The 13,199-nt window shown below is 43.6% G+C and overlaps 1 protein-coding gene and 1 long non-coding RNA gene across 2 annotated transcripts; both read right to left on the reverse strand.

The window, feature by feature from the left end:
- Nucleotides 1–5,996: 5,996 nt before the first annotated feature.
- On the reverse strand, nt 5,997–6,498 carry LOC135561323 (uncharacterized). The gene is made up of 2 exons (XR_010459371.1): nt 6,271–6,498; nt 5,997–6,167 (listed from the first exon to the last, which is right to left on the reverse strand). It is a non-coding gene; the product is annotated as an uncharacterized LOC135561323 (long non-coding RNA).
- Nucleotides 6,499–9,788: 3,290 nt separating this feature from the next.
- LOC115145038 (uncharacterized) lies at nt 9,789–12,704 on the reverse strand. Its single transcript, XM_029686262.2, has 3 exons — nt 12,554–12,704; nt 10,611–12,224; nt 9,789–10,423 (listed from the first exon to the last, which is right to left on the reverse strand). The coding sequence occupies exons 1-3, from the start codon at nt 12,702–12,704 to the stop codon at nt 9,789–9,791; spliced, it is 2,400 nt and encodes a 799-aa protein (XP_029542122.2).
- Between the last annotated feature and the right edge of the window lie 495 nt (nt 12,705–13,199).

Raw genomic sequence — 13,199 nt, forward strand, 5'->3', positions numbered from 1 at the left:
TTATGCAGCAGGAATCTCCAGAGCAATCAACAACTTCAAGGTGAAAATTCACGAGCAAACTAATGCACTGGCCAAAGGACATTGATGCCACTGAACCAAGTCGGAGAAAACCTAACGCTGCACCCGTAATGAAGGAGGCATGCGACACAATCGCTGCTCATGTGCAAGAAAGGTTTTCTGAAAGTGAACACTTAATTGCAGCAAAGTTGGTGGACAGCTCATTTTCCCCCCATTATGTACATTCCTTTCCGACCCCAGAACTCCAGTGTGCTACCAAGCTAGGGCCTGTGGGCAACCAGGAAAAGGTTGGAGTCATTTAAACTTGTTTTTCAACCACTCTACAAATTTCTTGTTAACAAACTATAGTTTTGGCAAGTCGGTTAGGACATCTACTTTGTGCATGACACCAGTTATTTTAACAACAATTGTTTATAGACAGATTATTTCACTTATAATTCACTGTATCACAATTCCAGTGGGTCAGAAGTTTACATACACTAAGTTGACTGTGCCTTTAAACAGCTTGGAAAATTCCAGAAAATTACGTCATGGCTTTAGAAGCTTCTGATAGGCTTATTGATATCATTTGAGTCAATTGGAGGTGTACCTGTGGATGTATTTCAAGACCTACCTTCCAACTCAGTGCCTATTTGCTTGACATCATGGGAAAATCTAAAGAAATCATCCAAGACCTCAGAAAACAAATTGTAGACCTCCACAAGTCTGGTTCATCCTTGGGAGCAATTTCCAAATGCCTGAAGGTACCATGTTCATCTGTACAAACAATTGTATGCAAGAATAAACACATTGGGACAACGCAGCAACATACCACCCTGCATACCACTGCTGGATTGCTTCTGAAGCTAAGCAGGGTTGGTCCTGGTCAGTTCCTGGATGGGAGACCAGAAGCTGCTGGAAGTGGTGTTGGAGGGCCAGTAGGAGGCACTCTTTCCTCCGGTCTAAAAAAAATATCCTAATACCCCAGGACACTGCCCTGTGTAGGGTGCTGTCTTTCGGATGGGACATTAAATGGGTGTCCTGATTCACTGAGGTCATTAAAGATAGGGGTGTTAACCCTGATGTCCTGGCTAAATTCCCAATCTGGCCCTCAAACCATCATGGTCACCTAATAATCCCCAGTTTACAATTGGCTCATTAATCCCTGTAACTATTCCCAGGTTGTTGCTGCAAATGAGAACGTGTTCTCAGTCAACTTACCTGGTAAAATAATGGATAAATAAAATAAATAAATAAAAATACTGCTCAGGAAGAAGATGTGTTCTGTCTCCTAGAGATGAATGTACTTTGGTGTGAAAAGTGCAAATCAATCCCAGAACAACAGCAAAGGACCTTGTGAAGATGGTGGAGGAAACAGGTACAAAAGTATCTATATCCACAGTAAAACAAGTCCTATATTGACAAAACCTGAAATGCCGCTAAGCAAGGAAGAAGCCACTGCTCAAAAAAGCCAGACTACTGTTTGTAACTGCACATGGGGACAAAGGTTGTACTTTTTGGAGAAATGTCCTCTGGTCTGATGAATCAAAAATAGAACTGTTTGGCCATAATGACCATTGTTGTGTTTGGAGGAAAAAGGGGATTGCTTGCAAGCTGAAGAACACCATCCCAACCGTGAAGCACAGGGGTGGCAGCATCATGTTGTGGGGGTGCTTTGCTGCAGGAGGGACTGCTGGGACTTCTACACCTGCATTGCTTGCTGTTTGGGGTTTTAGGCTGGGTTTCTGTACAGCACTTTGAGATATCAGCTGATGTACGAAGGGCTATATAAATAAATTTGATTTGATTTGATTTGGTGCACTTCACAAAATAGATGGCATTATGAGGAAGGAATATTATATGGATATATTGAAGCAACATCTCAAGACCTCAGTCAGGAAGTTGAAGCTTGGTCGCAAATGGGTCTTCCAAATGGACAATGACCCCAAGCATACTTCCAAAGTTGTGGCAAAATGGCTGTAGGACAACAAAGTCAAGGTATTGGAGTGCCCATCGCAAAGTCCTGACCCCAATCCCATAGAAAATATGTGGGCAGAACTGAAAAAGCGTGTGCGAGCAAGGAAGCCTACGAACCTGACTCAGTTACACCAGCTCTGTCAGGAGAAATGGGCCAAAATTCACCCAACTAATTGTGGGAAGCTTGTGGAAGGCTACCCGAAACGTTTGACCCAAGTTAAACCATTTAAAGGCAATGCTACCAAATACTAATTGAGTGTATGTAAACTTCTGACCCACTGGGAATGTGATGAAATAAATAATAGCTGAAATTAATCATTCTCTCTACTATTATTCTGACATTTCACATTCTTAAAATGAAGTGGGGATCCGTACTGACCTAAGACAGGGAATTTTTACTAGGATCTAGGATTAAATGTCAGGAATTGTGAAAAACTGAGTTTAAATGTATTTGGCTAAGGTGTATGTAAACTTCCGACTTCAACTGTTGGTCTATCTCATTAGTATCTTATACATATTTTTATGATCCAATTAATTGACTTTTATACTTTGTATGTTATAATTAGGTAGGGCGCTTTTCTCCACAAGGAAGGTGGTACGTTACAGACCCAACTACATGATATTATGGTATCCCATCCTCATAACCATGTTTGCCAGTGACAGTCTCTTCCCATTCAAATATTTTTGTTCAACAAAAAGTTCAGTAATAGACCCATGTAAACCCATTTCATATTGCGAGGATTGTTTTGTTTGTGCAATGTTTGTGCGTCTGTATATTGTATATAAAAGTGGATCCTCGTGATTGTATTGTCCTTCCTTTTTAGACCCCATAGGCCTAATTTTTAAATTTTACCTTTATTTTACTAGGCAAGTCAGTTAAGAACAAATTCTTATTTTCAATGACGGCCTAGGAACAGTGCCTGTTCAGGGGCAGAGCGACAGATTTGTACCTTGTCAGCTCGTGGATTTGAACTTGCAACCTTTCGGTTACTAGTCCAACGCTCTAACCCTGCCGCCCCATAATAAAATACTTTGAATGGTAGGCTAACCACTGAATCTGGGTCTCTCTCTCTCTCTCTCTCGGTGGTGACTTAAAGAAGAATAAAGTTAAGGCCTTAACATCTTGCTGAATTTATCTGAATTTCTGTCGCTGTCCATTACGAAATTGCTAAACGAATTGGCCTACCTCATCGCAGCTCGTTTGCTTGCACTTGCTTATACTTGTAAGTGTTAATTATATAAGAACAAATATTGTGAATTTACTGAACACAAATGTAATAATGTTGGTGTATGGTTCAAAAGTCAAAACTCATGTTGACATTATTATTGAAGGAGAATGTGGTTCTTATCCAGTTACACAAATCAACAAGGAGTCAATAGAAACCATATTTATTTAAGCAAGTCAGCCATAAGCTCCACTCTCGGGACTGCTTTATGTAGACCCTAAACACCTTATGTCACAGTTGTAGTGCATTTAATTTAATTGACTGTTCTCAATGTGTGTGATGTGAATGTATATATGAATGGTGATGTCAAAATAACTATTTTCATCCTGGATGGACAATTTATATTATATTCTAGGTTTCGGCACCCAGGGGAGACAATCCTACCACTGAGGAAGAGGTCGTGGGAAATGTTCAGGAGGAGGGACAAGAACCTGAGCATGAGGAGGCTGGACACCCTGGACAGAGGGAGAGCTGAGTGTGCCACCTGTCCGACGATGGACACCTTCTTCGCTTCTTATGAGAAGCACTTGGAGGAGGGAGAAATGCAGACAAATCTATGAATGTGATGAGTCTGGGTTTCGTAGCGATCAGAGCAGGCACAAAGTGCTGGCTCCCCAGTGCGCAAAACACGTGTACCATCAGGCTCCGGGGACCAAGGTGCATATCACAATGCTGGCCTGGTTCAACGCAGCTGGGGAGGACGTCCTCCTTTTTATCATCTACCCCAAGTGTTTCCTTGTGGCCTTGTATGGAAGGTCAAACAGTGGCTACATCGACGGGGACCTGTTCAGGTAGTGGTTTCAGGACTTTATCAAACATGCAGTGAAAGAGCGCCCTCTCCTCCTCTTCGATGGGCACAAGAGCCACATGGACCCAGAAGTGCTCACGGTGGCACTAAGGGAAGGGGTTATACTTATTTGCCTTCCACCACACTGCACCCATGTCCTGGAGCCACTGGACATGGCATACTTTGGCCCTCTAAAGGCTGAGTTCTCCAAGGTAGCTGGACACCTCAGCCATTACAACCATTCCTACATGGTGAACAAATCAGAATTTTCCACTACCTGTACCAGCGCTGCAAGGACATGCTCTATATGGTGGAAGGGTTGTGTGACTTCTTCCCTTTTGAACCTTCAGCCATTGAAGGGTTCCACTAATGCCGTCTCAATCCCTACCGGGTCCCAGCACCGCCTCTCCTGGAACCAGCAGCACTGTGCTGTCCACCTGCCTCTCCTCCCCAGCGACCACATGGGGACCCTCTGCCCCTACTTGTTCCAGCTCCAGCCCTAGAAGAGGACCACATAATATAGGGGGTGGGGGGAGGCTATAGCAAAGGACCTGGGGCCCATCCTTACCGTACTGAAGTTTCGGCCTAGTGTTCCTGCCTCTTGCAACTCAAATACAGCCACCTCCACAAGTAAACACATGTTAAATTATAAAAAAATACTTGTGTTTTATATATATATTTGTTGTGTTTTATATGTTTAACACGTTCTTTTTTCCTCTCTCTTTATATATGTACAGTCCATATCACCAGCCCACAGGTCATGTTTACCTCCTCCAGAATTTCTGCAGCTTCCTCCAGAGGTACTGATGTAAAAAAAAAGTTGAAAGGGGTTTTCATGAAACATGCTCTGTCTAACACTACTTTTTCTCTCAACTGCAGCACAGAAAAGGAAGAGAAAAGCTCCACCGGCCACCTCTGTCACCGCACACATGGCACCACCCTCAGGTACTTCATCATCTGTTTTTTTCTCACTCTTTCAGTTGTATCAATTACTATTGTTGCTGTAGTACTTTAACATTTGCAAACCATCTTAATCAATTACATTTTTTCAAAAGCTGTGCTCGCTGCGGGGAGCTTGATCCATCTGCAAGCTCCCCGCAGGAGTGTGAGTCCGATGTGCCACGGGTGTGCTGTGAATTCTGCCAGCTCCGGTTCCCCTGCAGGTGTGTGCAGTGGGATCCAGAGGTGGTAGTGGAGCCAGATTTTTATTGAGATTTCTGTAGGGGTGGAGGTCGAGATTGAATTGTTTGTTTTCATATTAAATTATTTATTTGTAAAAAAATGTAAAAGTCTAAAATATCATATTTTTATTCAACCCATCTTGTGTGTTTCTAGCTTACTTAACTATTTGTAATTTATGTTTGACAGCATATCACAGTTTTTAAAGCTGCTGATGACTTAATGATTTTATCCCAGTGCCAGAAGTGACAATTGTATAATTTCCCCTTCTGCCAGCCCTCCATGATCAAGCCCAGAGATTATGCCAATGTGTGGGCACACATTGAGTCTCACATATTGAAGGCTGTGCCGCACAGAGGTAAGCACATGTAGCTACAGTAATTGTGTCAACATAAAACAAATAAAATGTGAAAACTGACTTCCCAGTAAGGGGGGAATAATGATGTTACAGATAGTTAGCTACACATAGGCCTACTAGCCAGATAAAGTCCAGCCTACCATTAATGAGACTAGGTCAGCAACTGTCACATGATACCATGATTAATATATGCTAGCCAGGCTATTTGCATCCCTTTCCATGAATTGACAGATTTGGGGTCAAAAACCACTTCCTCAGTTTGACATTTAGGATGACATTTAGGATGTGTTGGTCATCACAACAAACCTCTGTATCTCTGTCCTATACACAGTAATGTCAGTGTATATATATTAGACCCAGAATGGCTTTTTGCCCACGCTGGTGCTGCAGACGGCTATATGGTCAGCTATTACAGGACTATTTGTCACGTTCTTTCAAAATCGAAACCAGAAGCAGACCAGGACAAGGAGAGTAGGAAGAAGGTGAGTATTTATTTACAAGTGAATGTGAATGGGTAGATATATCCAGGTGGCGTAGCGGGCAGCGGTGGTGAGTTGATGGGAGTAAATAGGTGGATCCAATGGGGTAGCGGAATCCTCCGACGACCAGGCGGGAATGGGGTATAAATGATCCGGGTGAGTAACTGAAGACAGAACAAACGGAGGTAAGTTTAACGCAAGCAATACGTAAAAAAACAACTAACCTAATTCTATCCAACTTGAGGCTGACACTATGGCACAACATACTGTTAATGGCTAACGATCAGGCAGGGAATGGATGTCAGGTCCGGGCTTATGAAGAGGAGAGATGATGATCAGGACCAGGTGAGCAGATAGCTGATGGGATACAGGTGCGGGTAATCAGAACTCCCAACTGGCTACATTGCCCGGCAACCAGACAGGGTGCGTTCCAGGACGCCGGAAAAAACACTCCAGGACAGAACACAGGCAAAAACAGACTCAGGAAACGGGATTCGTGACACTATTAAAGGCCCAGTGCACTACTTTTGTGCATTTTTTAAAGTGTATTCTGACTTTTCAGAGGGTGATGCAGCATCCTCAGCACCCCTACTTCCCATGTCTATGGGTAGATCTGTTCTATGTGTGCTATTTCTATGGTTCCCGTTCATTTTTCCTTTACTTTCAGTTTTGAACATCAGCTTCAAACAGCTGAAAATGCCATTATTGTTGGTTACGAAATAAGTATTTCACAGCTCATACAATGATTCTCTACACTATACTTTATTGTTTTGTCAAGTAAACTGTGTCACATATACTCCCTCTCTGGCCTCTAGGTTACCAGGCTACTGATTATTACGCACACCTGTCACCATCATTTACATTTACATTTACATTTAAGTCATTTAGCAGACGCTCTTATCCAGAGCGACTTACAAATTGGTGCGTTCACCTTAAGACATCCAGTGGAACAGCCACTTTACAATAGTGCATCTAAATCTTTTAATGGGGGGGGTGAGAAGGATTACTTTATCCTATCCTAGGTATTCCTGAAAGAGGTGGGGTTTCAGGTGTCTCCGGAAGGTGGTGATTGACTCCGCTGTCCTGGCGTCGTGAGGGAGTTTGTTCCACCATTGGGGGGCCAGAGCAGCGAACAGTTTTGACTGGGCTGCGCGGGAACTGTACTTCCTCAGTGGTAGGGAGGCGAGCAGGCCAGAGGTGGATGAACGCAGTGCCCTTGTTTGGGTGTAGGGCCTGATCAGAGCCTGGAGGTACTGAGGTGCCGTTCCCCTCACAGCTCCGTAGGCAAGCACCATGGTCTTGTAGCGGATGCGAGCTTCAACTGGAAGCCAGTGGAGACTTCACTGAGTTTCACTGAAGTCATCACACGCACCAGCGCTTCATGACACTCACCTGGACTCCATCACCTCCTTGATTACCTTCCCTATACCTGTCACTCCCCTTGGGTCTTTCCTTTGGTGTTATTGACTCTGTTCCATGTCAGTGGGTTGTTCTTGTTCTGTTTATTTATTAACCACTTGCATCCTGACTCAGTGCACATCGTTACAGAAAAACACCTCACCAAAGGGAAGCATCAGGGAGTTTTTTTGTATTGGTGACGTTCTGCTGCCGGCGCAACTGAAGATATCTCAGACGGCTCATCAGGCTACCCGGTACCTCTGTGTCAAGACTTGGTTGGCGGGTCAATCATCTGTTGCCAACTCTACCGAGGATACTGTTAGGGTTCGTTCCTTTTGTCCTTGTCTATCATTGGTGAAATTAGCATTATGACAATATATTTAATTAAATCATTCAAAAACCTCTAATGCAATTGCAGACAGAAGTAGACAATCAGGGTCATAGCACGCATGTTTCTGAGTAAGTTCTGCATCAAACAAAAAGTCTCCAGTTTTGTTACACCCTTAGTCTATCCTGGTGATGTCACTACCTACCCTACGTCATTACCTTTTTACTCCTGAGACCAAAACCCTGTATAAACAATGGCTTTTAGTGTTATCTTAAACTTAGCAGTAAACATCCACTCCCCAAAGCTGATTTATTGTGGAATGTTTTTACTAGTCTTATCTCTACTCTCCTACAGAGTTCCTTCACAGTCACATTCTCAGAGGGGCCTTTTATAAGAAAGAGAGAGATCCCAGGGATTGTCTCTTTTGTAGGCATCCTGTGGCTGGAGCATCGCATCGGGGAGAGGTTACTGTGTCATGTATACTCCCTCTCCGGCCTCTAGGTTACCAGGCTGCTGACTATTATGCACACCTGTCACACGCACCAGCGCTGCATGACACTCACCTGGACTCCATCACCTTCTTGATTACCTTCCCTATATCGGTCACTCCACTTGGTTCTTTCCTCAGGTGTTATTGACTCTGTTCCATGTCAGTGTGGTGTTCTTGGTTTATGTTCTGTTGATTTATTAAACACTCACTCCCTTTACTTAATTCCCGACTCAGCGCATTCGTTACAAACTGAAATTAAGCTAACTATTGGAACTTTAGCAACCAGGAAATGGCAGAGCAATTTCTGCATAGTGCATCTTTAAGTAGATGTAAACCAATGCATGATGCCAAAGATTATGAATATACTGACAAGATACATCTCTCTGCCCTAACAATGGGAGTCATTGTCCACAAAGCAGCACAGCGGGCTGTCTTGCTCCTGCCTATCCATTCTTTGTATTGGTGGAAACATCTATTGTAATCATCTTTTGAATATTCGATGAGGGTTGTTGACGTCAACCGACTGTATTCAATGGAGAGACGCTATGCTAGTCTCACAACATGAATACGCTTAGCGATCTCAACAACTCAGATATAGTGTTTTTTAAATCAAAGTTGCAGGGATGTCACGTGTCCTGCTTATATCAGTACACCCGTAAGAACTTAAGCATTACAAAACGTCTATTAGATCAAATAAACCTCACATAGCAAATAAGCCATACATTTTTTGGGTTACCAAATTCAACACTCATTGACCTCCATGCAAAAACTCCTTGCTTGGAGGGCGAAACAACGCCACCTGCTGGAGGGAGACAGATTCTCCGCCAAATTGGATCTCCCTTTTTCTTCCTCTCTGATAATGCTCACCCCACGCAGCGTTGCAGTCACACTTGCAGCTCATTTTGGGTTTCAGTTACGAGGTGAAAACACCTGCTGCCACTAAAATCCAGAGTCCAATTCCTGAAGGGGAGATATGAAAAACGGCCTTCACCCAGATATTTAACTTCTACTGTTTGTCTCATCATAGATTTAGTGAACAAAATCAAACTACCTAGCTAAATGATCTAGCTGGGCTTTCATTACCCTTGTTTTAGTAAATAAAATCCAAAGGGATTGCCAAGGGAATCTTTTTCAGTTGGCTACAATAATTCTTAACATTGTAGCTTGGTAAAGGTAGTTTATATTTTATCTATTTTACCAGGAACATTGAGGTTTATTTCAAAATTGCATTTAAATGAATAGGCCTACAGAAAATATATTTGAATTCTAGTTCTGGTGATTCAATTCTAGTTCTTCTCATTCTACTAGTTCAATGGGTGCAACTGTAGATCATGACATCACAACTCAGAATATTTCATAAGATAGCTATGTTTATTGCAGAATGTTGAAGGTGTTCAGTATGTTTTCAGGAACAAATTAAATAAGTTGTTCATTCCTGGCGATGTGCTGTCATTAACCTGGAATTTAGAGAAGAATGAGCAGAATAAATGAGAGAGAAAATGAAAATCTGAACAAAATGTCACACTTATTCCAAGACACATTCTAACAAATGACAGAGAAATCAAAATTTTATATACCAGAATAATTCTGCTCATTTGGATGTTCACCCATTGGCATATTACTGGGCTCTCTGCAGTGTTCTGTTGTCCCTTGCTGGTGGCCTGCATGGGCCCTCACATTGAAGGTGGATGACATTGCATTTCCAGTTTCACTGTGGGGACCATACATGTGGACAGAATCATAGGCAAAACCCTGGGGCTGCATGGATGATGGAGTAGGGCAAAGATAAGAGGCAACACCGTGAGTTGGGCTGTTGATCAGTGCATAGTGTGGAAGGACCACATCAGGGGCAGCCTGGCAGCAGCGATGGTCTGAGGGTTTAACTGGCATGTAGGCACCACTCATGGGGCAGAGGGTTTGAAACAAGTTGGCACCACACATACGTATGTGATGGGAGCTGAACCGGGGCCCAAAGTCCTGGTGCATTGGCAAGTTGGCCTGGTCAGGGAGGTAGCCTTGCTCTTGCCCACAGCCAATCACAGTCCTAGATCCTCCTGGGCAAGCCACAGCTGTTGGCATCCCGGCCATAAACTCAGGGCGTGCCAGGTGGCAAGGTCTCCAGCTGCTACCACATGCTCCAGGTCTAACATACTGGCACTCTGGCATGGCCGCAGTAGGCGCTGTGTTACATGGCCTTTGTGAATCTACAGGGATGATAATAAGAGGAGATGTGTTAGGAGGGTTAATGTCACACAATATTAATTTTAACTTAAAGAAAATAAATAACAACATGAAGTGATGAACTACAATTGATACATTAGGGTCGGTATGATATAAAAAAAAAAGAGCATTCTATATTATCCTTTCACAGCTATCTGCTAATCAACTGACCTGCTTCTCTGGACCAGCTGTGAATGAACTGGGGTTGTTGTTGTTGAACATACATCTGTGTCACTCCCATAATGCTTTGGGAGACCAATGGAATCATATATGGTGTTCTTCTGCTCTCCTCATTCACATGAAACGCTAGTGCATTCTGACCAGTGCACTGATGCATGTGGGCAACTGGGGCCTGGGTGAGTGGCAATGAAGGGGGTCTCGTTTCCTCCTGGGCCAAAAATGGGGGATTAAGCAGAGTGGCTGTTGTTTCCTGTGGAGCTGGTACAGATGGGTTTGGTAAACTGGGTGGCACAATAGGAGGGTACATTGATCGGAGGGTCTCTATTTCCTCTGCCTTGGAGGTCTTTGTTTCCTCTGGTTGTGAGATGGCTGGGCACATCACACTGGGGACTGTAATGGCTTGTGACTTTGAGATAGATGGTGGGCTAAGCAATGGGAGTGCTCCACTTTCTTGAGCAATGGAAATCGTCGGGAGCACCAAACAGAGTGCATTAGCCTCCTGTCCAGCTGAAATCGGAGGATACACTAAACTAGAAGCACTTATTTCTTCTGCTGCTGAAACACCTGGTGGCATGAAGGTGGGTGGGCCCATAACATTGAAGCCTGTCATCTCATCTGACACCTTGGGTAAAATACCAAATTTCAACCCATTCATTTGATCCACTATCATTTCATTCATGTAGGGGTTGTAGGCATTTGCATCAGGTAATGCTTTATTTACGTCCATGTGCTTGTAGAAAGAATTGTCTCCAGGTAAAAGTGGATTCCAACCAAGTTGGGTTAAGACAGCCTTATTTCCACCACCAAAAAGCGGAGGGTCCTCAGTTACCACTAAGGGCGTGACCAATTTGGTGGCTGGCTGATCTTTGACCATTTGTGATGGGGCTATAGGCGGGGTCAAACAGGGTGTGCAGTCAGACTGGGCGTTGCCCGGTGCACCAGTGGCAGCACCACCAGCTGCTGCTCGAGCATTCCTCATTTTCTTACTGACTGATGAGTCTCTCTGAAACACTATGGTCTCTGGGACATTGTCTGACTGCACCACAATCATGTACTCACAGGGCACAGAAGGTGTCCTGATCAGAACAGCATTGGATATGAGATCGATCTCACTCAGTGGGACCCTCTCGAAGAGAGCTGACTCGGTTCGCCGGGTCCGGTCTGAAGCAGCAGAGTTGATGTCACAGTCAGCCGTCATGCAGTCGGTGCTGGATTTCCTGCGGAAGACGACTACATCATCGGTCTGCTCTGCTGAGATGGGGTGAGGGGACACGTTAGAGATACCTGTCTGCAGAAGGCTCTGAAGGCCATTGTCATTGAGGTATTGGCTTGCTAGGGAAGTTACTTCTGAAGCTTCAATTGAGTCTGATAGAACAGGCCATGTTGAGACGGTGTACAGAATGTCCTGGCTGTGGATCCAGGGCTGCTCAGCACCCTGCTCCTCCACTCCTGGAATACTGGGAAGGGTTGGGAAAATCCCGACTGGAGGGTGAACTCCACATGGTTGGACATATGGACCACCAGAAGAGGCTGCTGTGGCACTTTCATTCTGAACTGCCAGTGGAGCAATCACAGTTCCAATGCCATGACTTGGTAACTTAGGCACTATAAAATTAAAACAAATATGATTGACTTGTCAGGTGTTCAATTGTAATTTCTTAAAAAGCCTGATTTGTAACAGAAACATGAATGAATGTATTTATTACAGTACTCTTCAGGTAAATGTTTTGGTGCCTGGGCATGGCCTTATCATTATGGACTATTATCTAGTTAAGCCTACCTTTAGTTGTATTGAATTCTCTCACGAGGGCTTTGATAGCAAGAGTTGGATTTTCTGTACACAGCATAGCAAGAAAAGATGTTACTTCAGTTTTCGCAACAGATTTCATCCTATGTTGAAAAAAACGAATGCTATTCTCCACAAACATGTATACCTGTCCTGAAGCGCAAGAGCTCAGCAAAGTACAACTGAGCAAACTGTGAGATGTAATCTGGCCGCCTTTTCACTACCGCCCGACTGAGGCCTTCCAAAAGCGTCCTCAAACCCGGAGGCACGTTGACTTTGGCGGGATAGCTGTAGGACATCTCGGCTTCAATGGAGCATCACCTCATAGAGAGAATTCTCCTGATGGGAAATACTATATCAATTAAATCAATCAAATGCATCTGCCTATATTAACGTATATAAAGAACCCGTCAGCTTCAGATACTTTTTATGTAGGTTGACTGTGTTTAAACTTTTGTCTGAAAAGTAAATGAACTTACTCTGCGAAGAAACTGTCCTCTTTTCAATTCCCGTATTACAAACGCAAAACAATATGATGTCAAATTACTTTACCAATAGAGGTAACAATGTAATAAAACGGCAAAACGAATTTCGAAATAAGCAGTTCGTCATAATAACGGGCGTGGTCCACATTGGAAAGGCATTATTATGCGTCAGCTTTAGATCACAATGCATGGCATCTGAACGTGCCTCCCGCCTCCTCCATATGGTGGCCAACTAATCAAAGAAAGTACTTTTTTCTTCATATGGGCATAAATTAAACCACAAGACCGATGTTATCGGCATTACAATAT

Source organism: Oncorhynchus nerka, linkage group LG17, assembly GCF_034236695.1.
Source record: "Oncorhynchus nerka isolate Pitt River linkage group LG17, Oner_Uvic_2.0, whole genome shotgun sequence".
Classification (NCBI taxonomy): domain Eukaryota; kingdom Metazoa; phylum Chordata; class Actinopteri; order Salmoniformes; family Salmonidae; genus Oncorhynchus; species Oncorhynchus nerka.

Bases quoted from the DNA above. Each gene is read 5' to 3' on its own strand.
- LOC115145038 (XM_029686262.2), bottom strand. From the start codon at position 12,704: ATGTCCTACAGCTATCCCGCCAAAGTCAACGTGCCTCCGGGTTTGAGG. The intron at 12,225-12,553 runs GTATACATGTTT...TTAATTTTATAG, and splicing joins GCTCTTGCGCTTCAGGACAG to TGCCTAAGTTACCAAGTCAT. The intron at 10,424-10,610 runs GTCAGTTGATTA...TCATCCCTGTAG, and splicing joins CAGCTGGTCCAGAGAAGCAG to ATTCACAAAGGCCATGTAAC.